The sequence below is a fragment of the Mastigoproctus giganteus genome, chromosome 9, assembly GCF_048544385.1.
Source record: "Mastigoproctus giganteus isolate SK-2022 chromosome 9, ASM4854438v1, whole genome shotgun sequence".
NCBI classification, from domain to species: Eukaryota; Metazoa; Arthropoda; class Arachnida; order Uropygi; family Thelyphonidae; genus Mastigoproctus; species Mastigoproctus giganteus.
In genome coordinates, this window is record NC_143583.1 from 95,073,842 (window position 1) to 95,098,822 (window position 24,981).

The 24,981-nt window shown below is 35.5% G+C and overlaps 1 protein-coding gene across 1 annotated transcript in view; it reads left to right on the forward strand.

Annotated features, from left to right (window-relative positions):
* The window catches only part of LOC150080558 (AP-1 complex subunit beta-1-like), a 161,785-nt gene extending 137,323 nt beyond the window's left edge, over positions 1–24,462 (forward strand). Inside the window, exons 16-18 of the mRNA XM_090381498.1 lie at positions 2,298–2,469; positions 10,858–11,012; positions 24,254–24,462. Of these exons, the coding sequence (XP_090237624.1) occupies positions 2,298–2,469; positions 10,858–11,012; positions 24,254–24,328 (402 nt within the window). The 3' untranslated portion in view covers positions 24,329–24,462. The remainder of the gene's footprint in view (positions 1–2,297; positions 2,470–10,857; positions 11,013–24,253) is intronic.
* The last annotated feature ends 519 nt before the right edge of the window (positions 24,463–24,981 follow it).

Below are 24,981 nucleotides of genomic sequence, written 5' to 3' on the forward strand. Positions count from 1 at the left end.
GGTGCACTATGGCCACAGAAGCCGATGCGCCAACAACTACCAAAAAAAAAAAAAAAAAAATCCTGCTTTTAGCTTGGTGTATTAGAACTAAAAGCTAATCAATGTAACTTATGTTTCGTTGATATTATTTTTCTACTTTATGTTTTTAAATCCAAAGAGTTTGTTGAAACCTAATAGGAGGGATTATTCCACACCCACTGTATCCAGTATACTGAACTAATTTTCTGTCTGATGACAACGTTTCAGATCCAGCTTTTTTATCCATTAACAAGTCTGAAAACTGCATGAGAATGCTTGGAAAGTAACTATCAGTAAAAAGTTTCATCTTTCAAATAAGTGACAAACAGAAATCCATCAGAGAAATCTATCATTCATTTTTCAGTGTAAATGAGAGACAATTACTTTCCAGGTGCTCCCCACAATTTTTCAGACACCAAGGCTGGATCCAAAGTGTTATTAGTTAGCAAGTTATTTCAATATATTGGATATACTGGCTATGGAATGATCATTCTTATTAAGTTTCAGTAAATTGTTTAATTTTAGTTCTCAACATGGAGCACATTGTTATTTTAATATTTTCTTTCCTTAGCTTATCCCACTTATGTCTTTCAATTAAGCAATTTAATGCGAAACACACACACACACACGTGATGAAAAGTTTGGGGACAGCTTTTGTATTTTGAAATTGTGCTGTCATAGCAAGTTTTTGACTTTGCAACATGTGTAATGACTTATGTAGACATAGTAATAGACATAGTATGTTGATTAGCTTTTAGTTCTAAAAATTAGTGCAATATCAATAAAAGGTGTTTTATGTGTTTTGTTGCATTTTAAAATGAATGATTTTACCAAGTAGAAATTTTGCATTAAATTTTGTTTCAAATTAGAGAAAAGTGCAACAGAAACCCAATGAAATGTTAAAAACAGCATTTTGGAGCAAATGCTATGTATCATTTGAAGACTTTTCAGTGGTTTGCAGAGTTTAAAGAGAGCAGCTTCTCATTAAAGATGATCATCAGTCTGACTTCTTTTCAAGTCTAAAAACTAATGATTCAATCACTGATCTGATCAGGAGCATTTAACTATATGCAGAGTTTCTAGTGAAGTTGCTTTTTTTTATGGGATATATCAATTAATTTTAATGTAAGATTTGAGTGATGTATTTCAGCCAATTTTGTGCCTTGCATCTTCATTGATGATCACAGAGAGTAGCAAGTTCCCAGATTTCACGATATTTGTTAGTGTGCTGCGGGTGCACACTTTCTTTTTTCCATCATTACTGGTGATGAGTCTTCTTAGTGGAAGACTTCATCCTTTCCAAGACTCAAAAAAAAAAAAAAAAAAAAAAGCAAGTCAATCTCAATGAAATGTGAAGCTCATGCTTATGCTAAGTAGGCTTCAGGGAATTGACACTTGTGTAATGACAATGCTCCTTACACTCAGCATGTTCTGGTCAAGAAATTCTTGTACACCCTCACTCTGGTTCCTCATCTGCCATACTTATCAGATTTAGCTCAGTATGATTTTTTTTAGCCCCTGAACTTCAAACCCCCCTAGAAGGTCACAGATTTGCAACAACTGAAGAAATTATTCGGATTGTGACACAGAAACTATTAGCAATTACACAAAAGAATCTTATCAGAAATACTTCTAGAAGTTTCAGAAGCATTGGGATCAGTATATACAGTGCCAAGGAGACTACTCTGAAGGAAATCCATTCAAATAGGTAAGGTTCATCATTTCCAAATATTAGTTCAGTCCTAGTTCAGTCATCACATCTTATATTTATGGTACTTTTTTTTAATTTTTTATTTTGCACCCTAGAATATATCCCAGAATTCTTGTTCATACTTTTGAAACACCCCCTGTATATTTCTCTGCATATGTTTATTTTCTATTTTGGAAACTTATAATTCACATTTTTTAATTCTAACCTAATGGTTCAGGAGTAAGATCTTAAGAAATAATTTTTATAAATTTTAATGCACTAAAATAAAAAAAAAAAAGTGTTTCATTGACTGTTGGGGTTTTATAGTTTACTGGTTATTAAAAGTGAATATAAAAGTTGTGTAATATGTCAGGAAACTTAATGTCAAGACCAAAGATTGGATTAAAAAAAATGAATTTTTTTGTGATGAAAATGAATCAACAAATCTCCAGTTTTTAAAATTCAGACGTTGGTAGATACTGTATCAAAAGAAGATTATTATATATAAATTTTTTTATTGTGCAATAGAATATTTTTACTTTTTTTAAAGATATTTATTTAATGTCAGTATACTGATTTTATTCACTAGGTGGCAGTTAAAAACAATGTGGATGTATTCTACTTCAGCTGTCTAGTGCCCATACATGTGCTATGCACTGAGGATGGATTGATGGATAAGAGGGCTTTTCTAACTGCTTGGAAGGATATACCTTCTCAGAATGAAGTTCAGTATAGTGTAGAAAATGTTTTTATAAATGCAGGTCAGTACTTTTTGATATTTGCAAAACAAAATGCAGGAGAGAAGTTTAAACAGCATCAACCAAAACAAGAAGTACAAAACCCTCCACCCATTTCATTTGCCCATCTCTTCTGAGATGGGCAAATGAAATGGGTGAAGAGTTTTGTATTTTTATGGTCATGTGGGACTTTACAGGTCCCTTGCAAAAAAAGAATCTTCACTCAAAATAATGACAGAAACTTCTCTGTTTCCCTAATTACAGAGGTAGTGTTTGAAGTGAAATTTTGTTTTCATACATCTACTGTCAAGTTGCACGTGACTGTCCTTGCAACTATATTTATTTAGTAGTTGTGCAGTATCTCATAGGTGCTTCCCAATTTTTTTTAAATAAAAAAAAAAGTGTATATATATATATATATATATATATATATACACAGTGGACCCCCGCTTTATGATTGGTTCACTTTACGATGGACTCTCTGTTCACTATACGATATGTGGTAAGTGTCAATTATCGTGATCCCATTTGCGAATTGCATTTTAATTCTATTAAACAGCAATTCTAATAAGCAAAAATATGAGGAATATTATCCACAGGCTATAAAAGTAAAGATATAAAGCACAAATTAATGCTTTATTACCTTGCCAATTAACAAGTTAAATTATACGTGAAAATCGGAATAATATTTTCCAAAGGTTAGCAAAATAAAAATAAATTTCCACTTACGTACATAGCCTAATTATTATTGTAATATGTACATGGTAATTGATATTTCTGTTCACTGACATTTTTTTTTGTTGTAAAATTTAAAGCAGTAAAAAATGATAAGCAATCAATAATGACAGAAATTCAATGCAAAAATTGCAACACAAATTGTGGAGTAACAAGTTTAAGAAAATTAAAAAATAGGAATGAAGAGAAGCTTCTTAAAATTTATTTATGTTTTTCATATGATTGCAGAAGAAGGGGAAACACATTTCACCATAATAACGACATAAAAACCCACAGAATTCCAGCTATTAGTACTATTGCAAATGCAATAAGATCGAGTTTACTACCCGTTTATAATTAGATTGTACTAACAGAAAAGCCCAATAAACTGGAAACTGCAAATTGTTTTTATTGTTTTATAGTTGTGATCTCCAGAAATATCACAAAGACATTCAAAATTGATTCTTATAACCAAATATATCATAACGATGAAAGTGTAATGCATTTATTTCTGAAATTTTATTCTATAAAGCGGCTGATTCTACTAACCAGTGACCATGTTAAGAGGTGACTACTTTCACTTTACAATGGACTTGGCTTACGATTGTCTTGTCTTCGACTGGACACATGGTCCTTCCTCTCAGCCAATAGCAGTTTTTGTAAATGTGTTGGCTGTATGTTTTGTTTTGCATCCTTTTGTTGAAGTAATTTTTTGTGTTGTGCTTTAATCAATATATTAGTTTTAATCAATTTTTTTTAACCCAATATGCACAATTTCCATTATAAAAATGACCCTTTAGAGAGATAAATAGCTTAGTTATATAGCAAAAATTTCAACTTCTGAGGCCTTGGAATGCATTACCAAAAAACATTGTGTTATTGGGTTCACATTATGATATTTTCATGATACGATAGTGTCTCTGGAATGGATTAATATTGTAAAGCAGGGGTCCACTGATATATGATGGGTGCACATGTGTGTGTGTGTGTGTGTGTGTGTGTGTGTGTACATGCATGTATTTGTGTATGTGTCTGTCTGTCTAATTAGAAATAAATGAAGAAAACCATGATCGCCTGTTCTCGGCCATGGGTGGCCGAGAACAGGCGATCATAAAATCTGAAGAATATATAGATGTGCAATATGGCTAAAATGTCTAAAAGTCAAATAGTAAATATAATAAAATAATATAAAGCAGTGAAGAAGAATGACTAAAGTGAAGTATCACAAAAATTTCATTGTAAACCAGCTGATTGAGAGAGCATATTAAGCCAATACATGAGAAAAATAATATGGTAAAATTAAAACAAGAAATGTGCATAGGGCAGAAAGGGGGGGGAATTAAAAAAAAGGAACAGTTATGAAAAGAAATCAAGCAAAGGTTTGTAGATAAAAATTTTTCAATATGAAATGCTAAGGATCCGTAGTGGCTATAGTCAAAAAATAAGTGAATAATAATAATAATAATAAGCAGAACCTCCTTGCACTCAGCAAGAGACTACACTGATACAAAGAGAGCTTTCAGAGGAAAATAAACAACCGAATCTTCGATGAGGACAACCAAATAGCCTTCTACAGGAGTCTCAGGGAAGACGGGAAAGAAGGGAATGGAACTACCCAAGCAGAAGACGATCAAGGAGTTCTGGAGCAACATGTGGAGCAGGAAAGTAAGACATAACAGCCGAGCCCTCTGGATAGAACTAGAATGGAAGAAAATAAAGGACGTAAAAGAGATGAGAGTGGGAGATTCGAACCCCAGGAATAGATAACTTCCACAACTACTGGTACAAGCATCTAGCAGAGCAGTTCACCAGAATGATAAGGTGCCCAGAGATAATCCTGAAGTTTCTCACTCAAGGAATCACATATCTGAAGCCTAAAGATGAAAATACAAGAAACCCAGTGAAATACAGGCCAATCACCTGCCTCCCAATGATGTACAAGATCCTGACCAGCTGCATAACCAAGAAGATATCAGACCACTTAGAGAGTCAGAACATAATGGCCGAAGAGCAGAAAGGATGCAAGCGGATGAGCAAAAGATGCAAGGAACAATTAATCGTAGATGCTGCAGTTATAGAGCAAGCCTACAAGAAGCACCGCAACCTGTACACGGCCTACATCGATTACTGCAAGGCCTTCGTCTTCTAACTTCCCCACTAATGCAAGTGTTCTTCAAGTATTCAAATTCATATTTTTCTGAGATGTAGATATTTTCTGTCCTTTATTACTATAGAAATTTTGGTTATGTTCAAGATCAAAAAGTGCTGAGTTTCTTTGTGTATACATCATGTTGAATTTCTACATATGGAGAAAAATTTATGCTAAAACTTAAAGTAATTGTTAAAACCCTAATGCATTAGGGCTTAAAGCCTCAAGCTGCGAAAGAGATTCGACTATGCGTATTTTAGTGAAGTTGCATCATTTATACACAGCTAAATATAAATTAGCAAATTTGCAATAGCGGCATCGTTTAAGTTACATCTCATATTGTGAATACCTTCACGACGAGTTGCATTACATTGCACTACTTTGAATAAGTAACGCTTCACCGAAGGAGAAGGGCCAAATGATGCAATTGCACTAAAACACACAGTCTAATCTCTTTCGCAGCTTGAGGCTTTAAGCCCTAATGCATTAGAGTCTTAACTTATATCATACACCATCAGGCATCTCTCATATTGTGGAGATATACTTCACAACTGTTTTGCCATCATTACATCACTTGGGTACCTACCTACCCACCCACCCACCCTCCGAAGAAGGGCAAATAGCTCTGAAACAGTGCCATCTGGGTGGTGGTATCCACTGAGAATAAGTAACAACAGTCTTCTCCTTCGGGTGAAGCGTTACTTATTCGAAGTAGTGCAATGTCATGGCAACTCATAGTCGAAAGAGATTCGACTATGCGTATTTTAGTGAAGTTGCATCATTTATACACAGCTAAATATAAATTAGCAAATTTGCAATAGCGGCATCGTTTAAGTTACATCTCATATTGTGAATACCTTCACGATGAGTTGCATTACATTGCACTACTTTGAATAAGTAACGCTTCACCGAAGGAGAAGGGCCAAATGATGCAATTGCACTAAAACACACAGTCTAATCTCTTTCGCAGCTTGAGGCTTTAAGCCCTAATGCATTAGAGTCTTAACTTATATCATACACCATCAGGCATCTCTCATATTGTGAAGATATACTTCACAACTGTTTTGCCATTATTACATCACTTGGGTACCTACCTACCCACCCACCCACCCTCCGAAGAAGGGCAAATAGCTCTGAAACAGTGCCATCTGGGTGGTGGTATCCACTGAGAATAAGTAACAACAGTCTTCTCCTTCGGGTGAAGCGTTACTTATTCGAAGTAGTGCAATGTCATGGCAACTCATCGTGAAGGTATTCACAATATGAGATGTAACTTAAACAATGCCGCTATTGCAAATTTGCTAATTTATATTTAGCTTTGTATAAATGATGCAATTGCACTAAAATACACATAGTAATTGTTAAAATAATTTTTTAATTTTACCAGGAAAGATCTGTCTTATTCTCAGTTCTTTATAGAGTGAGTGCAATGTATGGATTAATGCATATCCAGTCACTGCTAATTTTTGTTGAGCATTTGTTTTTGCAGAACAAATCCAAGTGACAAACTTGCATTTTGTTGTTGCACAGTAGTTAGAAATTGAAGTTAGATATTAAGGTGCATTAGTGTTAATCAGAAGTACAATGGATAGTGTTGGTAAATTAGAAAATGGCACTTTCAGCATATTTGCACTTTTCATAAAAAGTGTGGATATGGTTGAAATTATTATTATTAGCCATATGGTGCAAGGGAGCCGAGGCTTATGCCGCACCAGCCAAAAAAAAACTCCCAAGTTATCCTGTGTCAAAACTCCCAAGTTATCCTGTGTCAAAAGTAATAGTAATCATGGCATGTGATGCAAGAAAGCAAGCATATGAGCTTATGTAGCATCAGCCAAAAAAAAAAAAAAAAAAATTCACACAACCATTCCCTCTAAATGTTTGTCCAGTTTCTCCTTAAATTTATTTAACCTATCAACTTTCATAACGACAGATGGAAGTTTGTTCCACCAATTAACCACCCGCTGGCTAAAGGCAAATTTCCGCACATCTATTCTACAGCTGTCTTTCCTCAATTTGAATTCAGTGTGCTCAACTCATACAAGGCCTTATACACCTCAATCAGATCACCTCGCAGGTGCCTAGTCTCCAGCCGTTGAAATTTGCAAAACTTAAGCCTCTCTTGGTAAGAGGATCCCTTCATTCCCCTCACCAGTCCTGTGCCCCTTCTCTGTACATGCTCAAATAAATCTACATCCTTCCTAAAATGAGGCCTCCAGACCTGTACGCAGTACTCAAGGCATGGCCTGACCATTGCCTTATACAGAGGGACAATCACCTCCTTTTCCCTACTAGCAAAATTCCTGTATATCATTGACAAAACCCCATGACCTGCTCTGGCAGCCTGTCTGCATTGCTCAGTAAACTTCATATCTGACTGCACAATTACTCCCAGGTCTTTTTCATTTTCTACCACCCTAAGTGTAGTACCACACAGTTGGTATGTTCTTCTGGTGTTACTTCTACCCATATGCAGTACTTTGCATTTGTCAATGTTAAACTTCAGTTGCCACTTCTCAGCCCATCTTCCCAAATTTTCTAGATCCTATTGCAGTAGCACACTGCCATTACTGTCATTAACAACCCTGCCAACCTTTGTATCATCTGCAAACTTTGACACTAAGCCTGATATACCTTCATCAATATCATTGATAAATATACAACAGTGGACCCAACACCGAACCCTGTGGGACTCCACTAATAACATTAGTCCATGAAGAGCAGCACCCATTGATTACCACCATCTGTCTTCTCCCACTCAACCACCAATTTATCCTTTGTAGCAACTTACCCTTAATACCATACTGCTCCAATTTGTACAGTAATCTTCTATGCGCAACAGTGTCAAAAGCTTTCCTGAAATCCAAGTATATAATATCAAAATCTTTTTTTTTGCATCCAGTTCCTTTGTAACCATATCATAATATCCAATCAAATTTGTCAGACAAGACTTTCCCTTAACAAACCCATGCTGTGTCTGAATTATTGCTGCAGTCTTGTCTAGATGATCCTGCAATGCATCTTTAACCAGTAACTCCATTATTTTATCCGGAACAAAAGTTAAACTAACTGGTCTGTAATTACTCATGTCACCCTTTGATTCCCCCCTTTGTGAATTGGGGATACATTTTCACATCTTGAGACCCTGGGGACCTCCCCTGAGTCCAAGGATGCTCTCATAATTATGGCTAAGGGTTTGCTTACTTCCTTTCTCGCTTCCTTTAATATAACTGGATAGATCTCATCCACCCAAGGTGCCTTTCTTATGTTTAACTTCAACAATTTCTCTTCCACTTTGCTCTCAGTTATTACAAAATCATTAAGCACCCTGCTACAATTTGATAACCTTCTGGCATTTTCAATCCTTAATAACTCATGTGTGAATGTAGATGCAAAATACTCATTCAGTTTGTTTGTTATCTGAGCAGGATCATCAACAGTCGAACCATCGATATAAAGTGGACCAATCAGATTAATCCACTTCCTTTTAGAGTTTATATAAGTAAAGAAATCTTTGCTGTTTTTCTTAGCATCCTTTGCCAAAGATTTCTCGTAATCTGCCTTTGCCTGCCTAACCTCCTTTGTGACTTGATTATAGACTAGCTTATATCTGCCATAGGCTTCTGTGTCGCCTGATAATTTATATGCTTCCCACGAGTCTCATTAGTTCCTTTGACAGCCATTTAGGCCTAAACCTTGAATAATATATCTTAATAGGTATGAAACGTTTAGTAGCTTCCACGATTAATTCCTCGAATGCTTCGTACTCAGAATTTGCTGTTGGTAACATCATCAGCTGATCCCACTGTACAGAATTTAAAAACTGCCTGAGACCACTGTAGTCCCCTTTACGGAAGCAAAAACCTTTTCCTTTACCCCTGATGGTAATTATATCTTTAAGTAAATCTTAAATCAGTACACTGTGATCACTGCCCCCTAGTGGTTCCTTTATCTGCAAATTCTTAATATACGAATGATCACTGCTGATAACCAGATCAAGAGTATTTACCTTGTCTGGTTGCCTCTCGAACATGCTGCTGCAGAAAACAATCAATCATACAATTAATCCACAAAAGTCTTACTAGTGTGCAAGTGACCAACCAACAAGTTCCAGTCAATTCTGGGAAGTTAAAATCCCCCATTGTAAGACAGTGTGATTTACTAGCCCACTCTATTTCTCTGTACAATTGTTCATTGTACTCGTTCGAGTCATTAGCCCTATGACACACTCCTACTCTTATTTTTGCTTTCGCAGTGCTTATGTCACACCAAACTGACTCACCAGTGCACTGTCCATCTATATCAACTAAATGCACTTCTTTTGATTTTGTGTTTTTCTTAATTAACAGCATAACCCCTCCTACCTTTCTATCCTTTCTGTACACATTGTACTCCCCAAATTCCAATTGTGCATTCCTAATATCTGTGTGACACCACGAATCTGATATCTCAACAATATCAAACGATTGTTGAGATATCAGAGATGTGGTGTCACACAGTAGAAGGAAATCGCTAAAATAGTCAAAAATCACATTGATGATTTTTGACTATTTTAGCTGATTCAGACTTGGGTCTGTTGGTGGTAGTGCCTGAGACTAAACTTCTTGACCTGCTTGGAGTTTTGAACAATTATCTGCTACCTACATTGTGGCAGTTCTGTGGAAATGAGCCTTGTCTCTATCAGCATGACAATGCTTTATGTCATACAGGAGTGGTTTCTGGATAATGACATTGAAAATTTGGACTAGACAGCTCACAATGTAGACCCCAATCCCATCAAACACATGTGGATTGAGTTGGAACGTTGGATTAGGTCATCGTCAAAATGACCTCTTACAGCTGCTTTTCAGGAAGAATGAAGATAAGTTCAGCTGACAGAGACTGTGCCCATGTGGGTTAAGACCATCATACAGGACAAAGGTAGCCCTTCTATATATTAGGATTTTGAATTAAAAGCTACTTTTGTGTGCCTGAATACTTTTAGTTATGTAGTGTATATTTTACTCACCTGTGAAACTGCAATTGATGTAATGTTTCGCATGTAGTATGTGTGCTGACAACTTCTCCTGTATGTTTCTAGACTTATTTGAAGATTTATTGGCAACTTCAGTCATGACTTTTCTGGACAGTGAAAGAAACACTTTGGAGATCTTTTATTTTTAAGATATGCATTTAACCTTGGCAACATTCAATTTTGGTTTTGCCAACTGGCTTTCACTTGCATATAGTATTCCAAATAGAACATTGATAACCTCTGAAATTCATATGTTAAGTTCTGCCCATTGATGTCTCACCACCTCTTCGTGTTCAGATCCACTGAACTTGTTTCTGCATGGCATGTCAGTTGCAAGTGACACTTTCTGTAGCTTCATTTTTAACTCTGTGCTACTGTAGTGCATAACCAGCTGTGCTTAAAATCTGATATTTATTAGTGTTCCAGTAAATTTTTAACATAATTATTCTTTCAATATAATATAATCAATATCCTTGGAAAACAAATAAATATAAAGTCATTTAAAATTTTTCATAACTTTTATTTACTATTTTAGACCAAGTATCTCAAAAGCTTCAAAATAGCAACATTTTCACTATTGCAAAGAGAAATGTTGAAGGTCAGGATATGTTGTACCAGTCACTAAAACTCACAAATGGAATATGGGTATTAGCAGAAATGAAGAACCAGCCTGGCAGCCCTACTTATACTGTAAGCATTTTCTCTTAGAATAATTTAATTGAATTTTCACATGATTTTCTTAAGGTATTTATATAGATTATACAGACATTCAGTAATTAAATAGCAAATAATTTTTTTTCAGTAACTCCTTAGTGAGATAAAATAAATGTGGAATAAAAATATAGATAAAATGAATAAATATAGATAAATAAAAGTCATATCATATATTAAAATATTATGCTGAAAGTTATAGGCAACCAATTTGTATGAAATATCTTTCAATATTGCAAAATAAGTGACCATGTAAAAATGCTGTTAAATTGGTTTTCAATTTAACTGGATCTGGAAAGGTGGAACAGATGGGCTGAGAGGTGGCAAATGAAGTTTAACATTGACAAATGTAAAGTACTACATATGGGAAACAGTAACCCCAGAGCAACGTATCAACTCTGCGGTACTACACTGACAGTGGTGGAGAATGAAAAGGACCTGGGGGTAATTGTGCAGGCAGATATGAAGTTCTCTGAGCAGTGCAGACGAGCTGCAAGAGTAGCTCATGGTGTCTTGTCAATGATATACAGGAATTTTTCTAGCAGGGATAAGGAGGTGATTATTTCCTTGTATAAGGCAATGGTTAGGCCACATCTTGAGTACTGTATACAGGTCTGGAAGCCTTATTTCAAGAAGGATGTAGAGCTGCTGGAACAGGTACAGAGAAGGGCAACAAGATTAGTGAATGGAACAAAGGGTTGCTCTTACGAAGAAAGGCTTAAGTTTTGCAAATTACAGAGTCTGGAGACTAGGCACCGGTGAGGTGATCTGATAGAGGTGTATAAGGCTTTGAATGGTTTGAGCATGCTCAATGCCAATGGGATTCTTCCTCTTGCTCAGAATAATCACCTCAGAGGGCATAAATTCAAATTGAGGAAGGACGGATGTCGGATAGATGTGCGGAAATTTGCCTTTGGCCAGCGGGTGGTTGGTTGGTGGAACCGACTTCCATCATTTGTTGTTGAAGTTGATAGCCTTAACAAATTTAAGGCTCAACTGGACAGGTATTTCAAACGAACGGAGGGGTGAAATGGGAGTGGTGTGTTTTTTTTTTTTTTTTTTTTTTGGCTGATGCTGAATAAGCTTGCTTTCTTGCATCATATGCCTCTACTAATGCTAATGCTAATTTCATATTTAGAGTGAAACCTGTGAAATTTTTTGCATAAGCATTTTTTAAATATAAAGATGATACTTTTTATATATACTGTGGCCACTTTATTAGGCACACACACCCTTTTTATGAAATGGAGTGCTCCTTTAGCAACAATATTATGTGTTTGTACCATGTGATATAAAGCATGTGAGAAAATAAGTAGTGATGCTGTATATGTTCAATTCAGTATGACAGTGGGTGAAATGAAAGATTTAAGACTTTGAATGTGACATGGTATTTGCTTTCAAATGCCTCAGTATTTCTGTCTCAGAGACTGCAATCAAACTGGAGGTTTCCATGTATTATATCCTCATTCAGACCTATATGCAGTACTCAAGAAGTGGCCTAACATTTGCCGTATACAATTCGATAATCACTTCTATCACATCTGACAAATTTCCTGTATATCATTTATGAAACCCCATGAGCTGTCCTGGCAACCTGTTTGCACTGCTCAGAGAACTTCTTATCTGACTGAACAATTACCCCAGGTCTTTTTCATTTGCCACTACCCTGAGTGTTGTACTACACAGGTTTCATGAAATATAAAATTTTAAGAAAATCTATTTCCACGAGAAGTTGAGTTATTACATGTAGATGAATGGACATGGTGAGACAATAGGCACTTATTCATACATATGCAAATGCACTAAAATCTCTAACAAATTATGTAGCCCATGGTTCTAGACTCAGGGGACCTTACAGATACATAAATTAATTCAAGTTTTGGCTGCTGAAAAAATATATTTGGCTTATACTGTGGAGTGTTGTTTAAGATTCAAATAACCATCATATCTAGATAACTGGAAAACCATATTCTTTACGTATCTTGATAACTGAGATTTTATTGCATTATGGTGCCCACAGATGGCAATATGAAGAAAACTGAATATATTGTATTTTTATAAAAAGCCCCAAACAGTAAAGGTATTGTGGAATCTTTCATAGCAGAGATTCCACATGGGACCTTTTATTTGGCATGTTTGGGATATCAAGATGCTGGTTTTTAGAATTATCCATTATTTTGGGTTCATGCACTGCAATTAGTTGAGGCATATGATGCTAGAAAGCAAGCTTATACAGCATCAGCCAAAAAAAAATCCACTACCCGCTGGCTAAAGGCAAATTTCTGCATGTCTATTCTACAACTGTCTTTCCTCAATTGGAATTTATGCCTTCTCAGGTTTGTAATCTGAGCAAAAGGAACAATCCCACCAGCATTGAGCCTGCCCAAACCATTTGAGGCCTTATACACCACAATCAGATCACCTTGCAGGTGCCTAGTCTCCAGCCGCTGCAATTTGCAGAACTTAAACCTCTTTTGGTAAAAGTACCCCTTTATTGCCCTTCTCTGTACACGCTCAAGCAACTCTACATCCTTCCTAAAATGAGACCTGTACGCAGTACTCAAGCCATGGCCTGACCATTGCTTTATACAAAGGGATAATCACCTCCTTTTCCCTGCTAACAACATTCTTGTATATCATTGAAAGACCCCATGATCTGCTCTGGCAGCCCATCTGCACTGCTCAGAGAACTTCATATCTGACTGCACAATTACCCCCACGGTCTTTTTCATTCTCTACTTCCCTGAGTGTAGTAACACAGTTGGTATGTTTCTCTTGGGTTATTGCTACCCATATGCAGTACTTTGCATTTGTCAATGTTAAACTTTGGCTGCCACTTCTTGACCCATCTGCCCAACTTTTCTAAATCCTGTTGCAGTAGCATACTGTCTTTACAACCCTGCCATTCATTCCAATAGCACCATGATTTTGTTTGCAAAGAAAGTGGCATACTGATTTTTTATATACTCTTCAGAAGGCTTTAATTTTGGTTCATAAATGTGGGAGTTTCTTTGACATTAAGTCTGATATGCCTTAACTTAGACATTAAGTCTGATATGCCTTCATCAATATCATTGATAAATATACAAAACAACAATGGGCCCAGCACCAAACCATGGGGGACTCCACTAATAACATTAGTCCACAATGAGCAGTGTCCATTGATTACCACTCTCTGTCAACTCCCACTCAACCATCCCTTTATCCATTGTAGCAACCTGCCCTTAATCCTGTACTGCTGCAATTTGTACAGTAGTCATTCATGTGCAGCAATATCAAAAGCTTTCCTGAAATTCAAGCATATGATATCAAAATTATTTTTTTGCATCCAGTTCCTTTGTGTCCACAGCATAAATTGTTTCACTATGTTTTCAAACTTTTTTCTTTTAAGTGTAAAGTGAACAGAAAAGGGCAGTTTAGTTATTGTTCCTGCCAGTAAACTCATTCCAATAGCACCATGATTTTGTTTGCAAAGAAAGTGGCATACTGATTTTTTATATACTCTTCAGAAGGCTTTAATTTTGGTTCATAAATGTGGGAGTTTCTTTGGCCATTATCATCAGAATTTCCTGTACTTTATTTATATTTCTTGATCTGTCACATATTAAAAGTAACATATGCAGACAGAGACTTTGCAAGACTGAAGCCATAGGTTTTCCCAAGAAGTGCATGGACCATTATTATTAGTAGTGGAAAAATTATACAAAAGAACAAGCTTTTACAGCATTAGCCAATGAAAAAAAATAATAATAAAATTAAAACAAATACCCACTTTGTTTGTCCATCCCTTCTAATAATTTGTTCTAAATTTATTCAAACTACCACTTACACAACAGCAAGTAGAAGTTTATTCCAACAATTAATCATTCTCTGGCTTAAATCAAATTTTAATACAATTATACTGCACTCTCCCTTTTCCAACTGCCCCTGATTGCCAAGCGAGTGACTACAGCAATTTGAAAGCAATTTTCATAAAAGAGTGATTGATTGTAGTTGAGCATTATTTTCTGATTTCCGAAGTTAAATTATTTTGCTCTTCCAAAGTAAAGAAGTCAGCTTACTCAACAGAAAGAAAAGCCACCTTTCTTTATGTATATAAGACTAACCTACTAACACACTAACAACCTTATTGTTTGGCCACTGGTGGCACTGCTCCGTAAGATCACTCATCGGTGAAGACAGGATATTAGAGCTGGAAAAGGAATTAGAAAATGTGAATTGGAATATCATCGGTTTGGCTGAAAGAAGAAGAAGAAATGAATCACTTATAAGTTTATCAAGTGGAAATCTGCAGTACACCAATGGAAACAGTGAAAGGAGTGAAGGTGGAGTTGGGTTTCTGGTCCATAAAGATTTTAAAAACAACATTTTGGAATTCAAAAGCACATCACCAAGGGTGTCAAGACTAATACTCAAGATTTCTAAGAGATACAAGCTAAAGGTTATATAATGATTTATGCACCAACATCGAGCCATGATGATGAAGAAATGTACACCGAAATTGAGAGTCTTCTAGATGAGCAGAAAACCCACTACACTATTATTATGGAGGACTTCAATGCTAAGGTTGGAAAAAGACAAAACAGTGCAGAAAGGGGAACTATAGGAAATTTTGGAATTGGTGAAAGAAATGAAAGAGGTGAAAGACTTGTGGAATTTGCAGAATCTCAAGGACTGTCAGTAATGAACACTTTTTTCAAGAAAAGGGTGAACAGAAAGTGGACATGGAAGAGTCCAAATGGATTAACAACTAATGAAATCGACTTCATCCTCACTAACAGAAGATATATTGTGAATGATGTTACCGTCCTGAATAAGGTAAATCTTGGAAGTGATCACAGAATGGTAAGATGTACACTTGATATAGATGTAGGAAAGGAAAGGAAAAAACTGACTCGAGTAAATAATACAAAGGTCTTTGAAATAACAGAGGAGGAGAAAAAGCAGTATGTACTGGAACTTAAGAACAAGTTTGAGCTTCTGCAGACTGCTCAGGACCAAGATATCGATGAGGAATATTACAACTTTCTGAAAGTGATAAAGCCCAAGAAACCTATAGGGAAAAAGAAATCCAAAGAAGAAAAAATTAGTCAAGAAACACTTGTCATGATGAACCGAAGACGACAAATGAAGAGCAAGAAAAACACTGACAGGGAGAAAATTGGGTATACTGAGTTATGCAAAGCCATTAGAAAGAGACTCAGAGAGGACATAAGAAGATTTAACACAAGAGAAGTAGGACAAGCATTAAGGGAAAACAAAGGATTTAAATTAGCAGCCATGAGCAGTAATACAGAAAGACAAATGATACTGAAACTGAAGAATAGCAATGGTGTACTTATAAACAGCAGGGAGGGAAATTCAAATAGCAGAAGACTACTATAGAGAATTATACAAGGAGCGAGGGAATGATGCCAGCAGGGAGGAAGATGGATTGCAAAGTAGCGACACATACGACATACCCGATATTCTTCCTGATGAGGTAGAACATGCATTGAAGAAAATGAAGAATCAGAAAGCCCCGGGGGAAGATGAAATTACTGTAGAGTTGTTAAAATTGGTAGGAAGAGACATAACACAAAAACTGGCAAGGCTCTTCACAAAGTGCATTCGAAAAGGTGTGACGCCTAAGCAGTGGAATAATGCAATCATAGTTTTGCTGCATAAGAAAGGAGATAAATCAGAAATTGCAAATTATAGACCAATTAGCTTGTTATCCCACATCTACAAGTTGTTCACAAGGGTCATTACTAACAGATTAGAAAGAATACTTGATGAGAATCAACCAAAAGAGCAAGCTGGCTTTAGGACAGGATTCTCAACTATGGATCACCTTCACGTAATATCACAGCTAATGGAGAAAGCAAATGAATATAAAACACCATTATGTCTGGCATTTATGGATTATGAAAAGGCATTTGACTCCATACAGCATAAGGCAATGTTTCGGGCACTAGAAAGACAAGGCATAGATACCCCACATATTATGATTTTGAAGAAAATATATGAGAGTACTACCTCCTTTATTAGACTAGACAAACACAGTAGGAAATTTAAAATCGAGAAAAGAGTTCGACAAGGAGACACAATATTTCCGAAGCTGTTTACTGCTGCCCTTGAGGAAGCTTTCAGATTAGACTGGTCGCAGAAAGGAGTCAGTGTGAACGGAGAGTACCTAAACCATTTACGATTTGCAGATGACATTGTGGTCATAAGCCACGATCCCAAAGAATTAGAGGAAAATCTTAATCAGTTATGCACAGTTAGTAAGGATTTAGGACTAAAGATGAATATGGCTAAAACAAAAGTAATGATGAACAAGTATGCCACAGAAAGGGAAATAATGATTGAAGGAGCAGTAATTGAAAAGGTGGAGTCATATACTTATCTGGGACAAGTTATTAGCTGTAATAATGATAAATGGCTGGAAGTCAAGAGAAGAATAAATTTTGGATGGATAGCATTCAGGAAATATAGTCACATACTGAAGAGCAATATCCCAGTTTGTCTGAAACGTAAAATAATGAACCAATGTATACTCCCCACCATGATTTATGGAAGTGAAATTTGGGCACTCACCAAAAGAATGGAAGAGAAGCTGAGAACTACACAGCGAAGAATGGAACCAATTATATTGGGAATCAGACTGTTAGATAAGAAGAGAAACACGTGGATTAGGCAGCAAACTCAAGTAAAGGACATTCTTATCAAAACTAAAGAACTAAAATGGTTTTGGGCAGGACACATAGCTCGAAGACATGATGACAGATGGACTAAAAAAATAACAGAATGGTACCCAAGAGGAGCTAGAAGAAATCCTGGAAGACAAAGGCAGAGATGGATAGATGAAATTCATGAATTTGTAGGTAGTAAATGGATGGCCAGTGCTCAAAACAGAAGGAACTGGGAAGTTGCTGGAGAGCCCTTCATCCTGCAGTGGATTGAAATTGGCTGATAATGATGATGGCACTGCTCCTGCCTCCATGTGGTGGGGCTGGAAACCTGGGAGAAGTAATCCACTCTCCCAGGGCTAAAAGGAGCAACTGTGGACAACACAGAACAGTCCAACTATGGATCTTTTGATCCAAATCCAGATATACATGATGATTATAATAATTTTGAATATGTACCATGCAGAAAGACAAAAGAAGGGGCAGATTTTTCTGCTCCTCACTTTTTAATATTACATTCCTCCACAGACCAACCATTGAGTACGCTCTCCCCATTTTTGATTCAGAAATGTCTCAAAAATGTGGCTGGCCCTCCAAAAATGGTTCGGTGACTATGATCTGAAGATGAGTGAACACAGACATGCAGGAAGACTCTTGAAAATATCTACCTTGGGTGGAATTCCCACAAAGGTTATCCCACATGCCAACTTGAACTCCTCTAAAGAGGTAATATCAGAATGGGATCTCCCAGATGTATCAGAGGATGAACTTATCTATGAATTAAGCAACCAAAATGTAGTCCATGCAAAAAAGAATTATCAAAAAAAAAAAAAAAGATGGAGAGCCTTTCCTTACTCAGACAGACATACTGACATTTAAATCACCAAATCTCCCCACAACTCTAAAAGCTGGATACCTCAGATGCCATGTTTGACTGTACATTCCCAACCCAGTCTGGTGCTTTAAGTGCCAAAAATTCAGTCATTCACAAACTGTGTGCAGAGGTGTAGTCACTTATGCTTCTTGTGGTTCAAAAGAACACATGCATATGGACTGTGACAATGAAACCCAAAACTGTCCTAATTGCCATGGTAATCATTCTGCCTTCTCTAAGGACTGCATCCAGTGGAAAAGAGAGAAGAACATTCAGAAATATAAGATAGAGAATAAAGTGTCATATCAAGAGGCAAAGAAACACTTTGCAATTCCTACTAAATCATCTACGTATGCATCACTTACTTAATGGCTATCCTCAGTATCAACTCAGACTGACTGCTCGGTCCCTCCAAATATCTCGATATCTGGTTGGGTGAAATCACTACTTTCTTCATCAAATGAACAATCTCCCTCCAAGTATGCAACTCAAGAAGTGAATACACCGGTAATAATACCTCCAGATAAAAATCCCAATCAGCAACTGAAAGTACAAACCAAGAGCTCTGAAAGAACTGATACATACAAATTGAGATCTGATGCCATGGACATCGATGAAAAAGTGGATGAAGACGATACAGTTCTTGAAATTCACCAAGAAGGTGACATTGACACAGGCAGACCAATTTTCTCAAAGAAGGAAAAAGGGAAAATAGACAGATGTAAGCAAACTACCTCACAGAAGTTAGCAGACACCAGTTAAAACCGAACAATGGATACAGTTATTCAGTGGAATTGTCATGGGCTCCATGCTAACTTTGATGACTTTCACAATCTCCTATCTGAAGTATAAGCCTGTTGCAGTATGCATTCAAGAAACAAGTCTCACAATTACAATATCTATGACAATTAAACATTACATATGTATAAAAAAGATAGAAACTCCTCTAATTTAGCACATCGAGGAGTAGCACTCATAGTGAAATCTGGTACCCTCTAGACCTATCCTCCTGCAAGCATCTTTAGAGGCAGTTGCAGTCCATGTCACCTTTGATATTGTAATAACATTAGTTTCATTGTATTTATCACACCAAATCATATACATTCTTGCTGATTTAGATGATTTAGTAAGGCAAATACCTGCTCCCCTTTTGTATTATGAGTGACTGGAATGGCCATCACCCCCCATGGGGTTCTCAACATCTTGACGCCATAGTCTTTCCATAGTCATCTTTCCATAGTCATCTTCTGATACAGAAAATTTTGGCACAGTTATTAGAACTTCGTGGACATGGACAGCTAATAATATTTTGTTGGATCCCTGGACATATGGGAATCCCAGGAAACTAGCAGGCAGATTTAGCTGCTAAAATTGCTACAAATGTGATGCCATCTAATGTCAGGACTCCTTATACTGATCATAAATCCATTATCAAACAGACATAAAAAACAGTGGACATGTATGTGGAAAAATCAAACAAATAATAAACTTCTTGAAATCAAGAGAGAGAACCAGCAATCCAGCCTGAGACAAAACAGAATGGAAGAAACGTACTAGCCAGATTACTCATTGGTCATACATTTCTAACTCACTGCTGCCTACTAACAAACAATGACCCTTCACAATGCAGTAACTGCTTATGCTCATTAACAGTAAAACATAATCGTAGAATGCCCGCTATATGATGGGGGAAACCTCTGATGCTAAACACACTATATCTAAAAGAACAGAAAACTGCTTTCTCCTCTCATTTTCATAAATGCAACCAGTTATCATTACAGTGCTTTCTAGGAGATCGCAAAGACATGGATGACATTTTTCTCTTTCTAAAATTGATAAATATCACATTATTTAAACCATATCACTTATAAGACAAAGGAAGAATATATTAGACAGTAATTAGTGCATTATAGCCTAAGTTGCTGATGCCCCAAAAAAATCTAACAACAACTTAAATTTATATCCCCTTATGTGTGTATTGCCCATGAAAGAGTAAGATGGCATCTACATTTAATTTACCCAACCCATTAAAAGCCTTAAACACTTCAGGCAGGTTTTCTCCCAGATACCTAGTTTCCAGGTATTGCAATTTATAGAACTGAAGATTTTCTTGATAAGAGTAACCTTTTGTCACCCTGACTAAACTTGTTGCTCTTTTCTGCACCCATTCCAACTCACCTGAACCCGTCCTAAAGCAGTGACTCCAAGCTGTTTTTGTTCTGTTGGCAAATTGGCCACAGAAAAACAGTTATAATGAAGTTTCTACCTCCTCTGGTGACCATATCAAGCATAAACAGAATTTTTTTAAATTTATTTTTTAATTATTATAAGTTCACAGTGAAGAAATGCATACACAATAAAGTCATGTTTGCGTTTCTCCATTGCAGCTTCTAATCACAATTACAGATATACAATTCTAAACATTGTAGAATCTTAATTGTTAATCAAATAAAAAATCTGCGTACTTTACACCTTGTAAAATCTTATTTTGTTTAGTCTTATTCACATATGGTATGGTATTGATTATCAGAGAACTGTTCGGTCATATTCTAGAGTGAATTTGATTTACATTAGCAAACAAATGTCTTAAAGGGGATGAAATTACTTTAGCTTTTTATGTACTTGAATGGAAGGAGCAAGAAACTAATGCAGTATAGTAAATAATGTACTCAGCCTCTTATACTTTGAGAAAAACTTCTGAAAACTCTGCTAGCAAATTGCATCTCTGTTAGGTGCTTATGGACATTTTCAGATGAAAAAGCAATGTTTACAGTAGTTTCTGATTTCATCTATGTCTTTGTCTCCTTCCCCTTCCAGACCTTTGTTGGTTAATTTTTGTAGTGACTATTGAAAAGTAAAACTCACTTGTTTCACTCAGACCATACTTAGTTCACTAGGTTACAAAAGTTCAATACCATAATTGATTTATTGTGGCCAACTGACAGAAATAGTGTGGTAAAATCCAAAGGTGCAATGCCAGTATGTATTTGGGCAACTGGTTTCCTGTTAAGCAATTATGCCCAGTAGTTTTTGTTGCTGTGTCCACTTGCTCATTAATGGTATCAGGTACAGGGGCTGAACAGTAAAGGCTATTGAAGCAAAACATAGAGAAAATACACAAAGTAGAGTTTAAAAAAAAAGTACTTTACTTACCCTTGAGTAATCTAATAGCTTGGAAAGTGAAGAAATAAGAATTAAAGAACAAAAATGTAAGGCTAAAACTGGTTTCATAACACCCATCCCTTTATTAGGGTTAAGCATAAGAAAAACGAAGTGGTAAAAGTAACAGGAGATAGGTTATGGGGAGAAAAAGGGGGGAAGGGGAGAATTCAAAAAATATTTTTTGTATATCATGTGCCAGATTAGGTAAAAGGCATTCCTTTATTTTGTTTTGTTCCTTTAGCATAATATTGCTTTTTTATGATGTTAGTTTCTTTTTTTTTTTATCTCTTACATTAATATAAAATTCCATCCTGATATGTACAGTGTGTTTAAAAATGTGTGTACCTTTGTGATTGATTCAGAACCTGAAAAACAATGAAAATGTTTATATAAACATATGTAGATTCTGAACAGTTAAGGAGCTATGGTTCTTTGAAGTTTAAAAACATGGCTGTAGAGTTATCAATGTTAAAAAATATTAAAAATAATAAATAACAATAAGCAGATATACCTAGTAAAATGTTTAGTCATGTTAGGTGCTTGTTTAGTTATTCTCATTTATTTTTGACCTTTGAAAATTCCATGTCATTTTTTGTTAAATTCAAACAGCCATAGCTCTGTAACCATTCAGAACTGGATGCATGTTTACATATCACATGTGCCCAGTTTGGAAGAATTTGTGCTGAAAGTGTGCCCACATGTTATTGAACATCCTGCGCATGCATGCATGCATGCACATACACAGGAATTTTTTAGAGATGGGGATGCTAGAAGTGAGACAAATTCTGGCAGGAAGCCGAATGATTTTGTAATAACTGAGGGGAAAGTTGAGGAGAAATTGTTGAAGCTAAATGTAAAAAAGGCACCTGACTTGGATAAGATCTATTCAGTTATATTAAAGGAGGCAGCAAAAGAGGTGAACAGCTCTTTGACCATGATTATGAGATCATCCCTGAATTCAGGGGTGGTACCAGTGGACTGGAGATGTGAAAATGTTTCCCTAATTTTCTCTTTACTTGAATTTTTTTTCTAGGGGAAAAAAATGGAGTCATTGGTTAAAGAAGTAATGCAGGACCTTCTGGCAGGAATGCAATTATACTGTAGTCAAAGCATGGGTTTGTTAAGAGGCAAGCTTGTCTGACCAGTCTGATTGGATACTATAACACAGTAACAAGGGAAACACTTGCAAAAAATTATTTTGACATCATGTACTTGGATTTCAGGAATATTCTGAACCACCTTTGTTCAAACATATTATGTCTCTACAGAATGGATTGTTTCTACCTATAAGTGTGGACCACACTGATAAAAATTTTCCCCAAAAACTTTGCAGATTCCCTCAATGCTTGAGTTAATCCACAAGGATCTGGTTCCTCCTATTTTGCATGAGTAGAATTGCAGACATATACGCATTCTGACTTAACTCAGTGTTTTTTCTACATGGTCATATATATATATATATATTTTTTTTTTTTTTTTCAATAAATCATCAAATCATGTGCACTTTATATCATTAGCCCCCACATGAATAATAATGCTCTCTTTACCCCTTTGAAATCTGGCAATCTGCTAATGACATCATTAATTTCTGCCTCTGGTAGAAACATCCTGGCTCTAGTCCACCTATTCTTATTACAAAGAAATGTCACCCATTTCCCTGACAGTGGAATTTCCCATTACAACTAAATCCTTTTGAGCCAGAGCAACTTGTATGTGATTATTCTGTTCTGGGTCTCAGATTGGCACGTTACTAGAATTGTGAGTCTATGATGAGCTCCCAGTTACATTTGTCTCTAGGACAAGCACCCATTTCTTTAGTGACTCAAATTCTTTTAGCATTGCACCAAGTTTTAATTTTCAATTGGTACACTCCTTGCAACAGGAACAAAGAAAAGAATCATCAGTTGAGTTGTGAAAATTTGGAAAGTAGGTAGAAAGTATGCTCAGGTTTGAGGCTATTTTAGACTAAGGTGACCCAACTTTATATTACTGTGTACAACTGTGTCAAAATATTTTTGGTTGTATAATTTATATTGCATATAGTAATTAATTTAGCCTTTTTTTTTATAGAGTATATTTATGTTGTGATAACTGCCAATGTCATAAATATTTTTTTATATTTTTAATAATTATGTTTTGGCCAAATAACCCAATTAAGCATTTGAGTTAACAACGTAGTAATTTATTTATTTAACACTTTTTTTTTTTTCTAATATTTTGAATGTTTTTATTTTTATTTGGACAAATATGTGCTTACTAATTTTTCAGTTTTCCCAGATTTTAAAGAAATTATATGAACTTTGCCTTAATTTTTCTATAAAAGACATTGTTTTGTCCATTGAGATATGGAATGTAAATAATTTTTATTTTAAACAGCATTAGGAAGAACTTATTTATTTTTTTTATTTTTTTTAAGAATTGTGCATTCTGATTACTTGAATGCTAGACATGAAAATATAATATTAGTAAGTAATGTTTGTATGATTTCCTTTTAATGTGTTTTTTAATTTTAGCTATCACTGAAATCCCGAACAGCAGACATAACACCGTTTATTCATCAGGCTTATGATATGCTGCTACATAGTTAAATACATAATCATCAATTGGAAGAATTTCTTACCAGAAAGGATTTGGAATAATAGAATGTTTTGTTTCTTGTTGTTGGAATAAGTGCTTTTATATTCTGTTCCGTTATTTTTCTGAAGTATTTTTGTAACTAATTGCCACTTATTTTTCTGTTTCACGAGAGGCATTACTTAAACAAATATTTAATTTTAAGATGCATCAAATTTCTATAGTATATATATGTCATGTCCTTCAAAGAAACGTGTGCACATATTTTGATATGCTGTTTGATAATTTGCAAATTATCAAATTATATTTAATTGTATATTATATTAAAAGTACATAACTTACAAAAGAAAAAGTATATCAAGGATGTAACCACAGTAATATTTGATTGTTAAATGTATGGTGAATTCTAATAATATATTGTAAAGCCACTTTATGTGAGTGCCTAATGTTAATTTGTATACTTTTCTACCTATATTTGTATATATACATAGAAATAATTTTATGCCAGAAATTTATATATGACAGTTCTTTATAAAAACCTTTAATACAACAAATACTCATTTTGATATATCTTTCTATCTTTCATGTGATATATCTTTCTATCTTTCATGTGATATATCTTTCTCTACTTCATGTCATTGAATGATTTCAAAAATTTGTATAAATA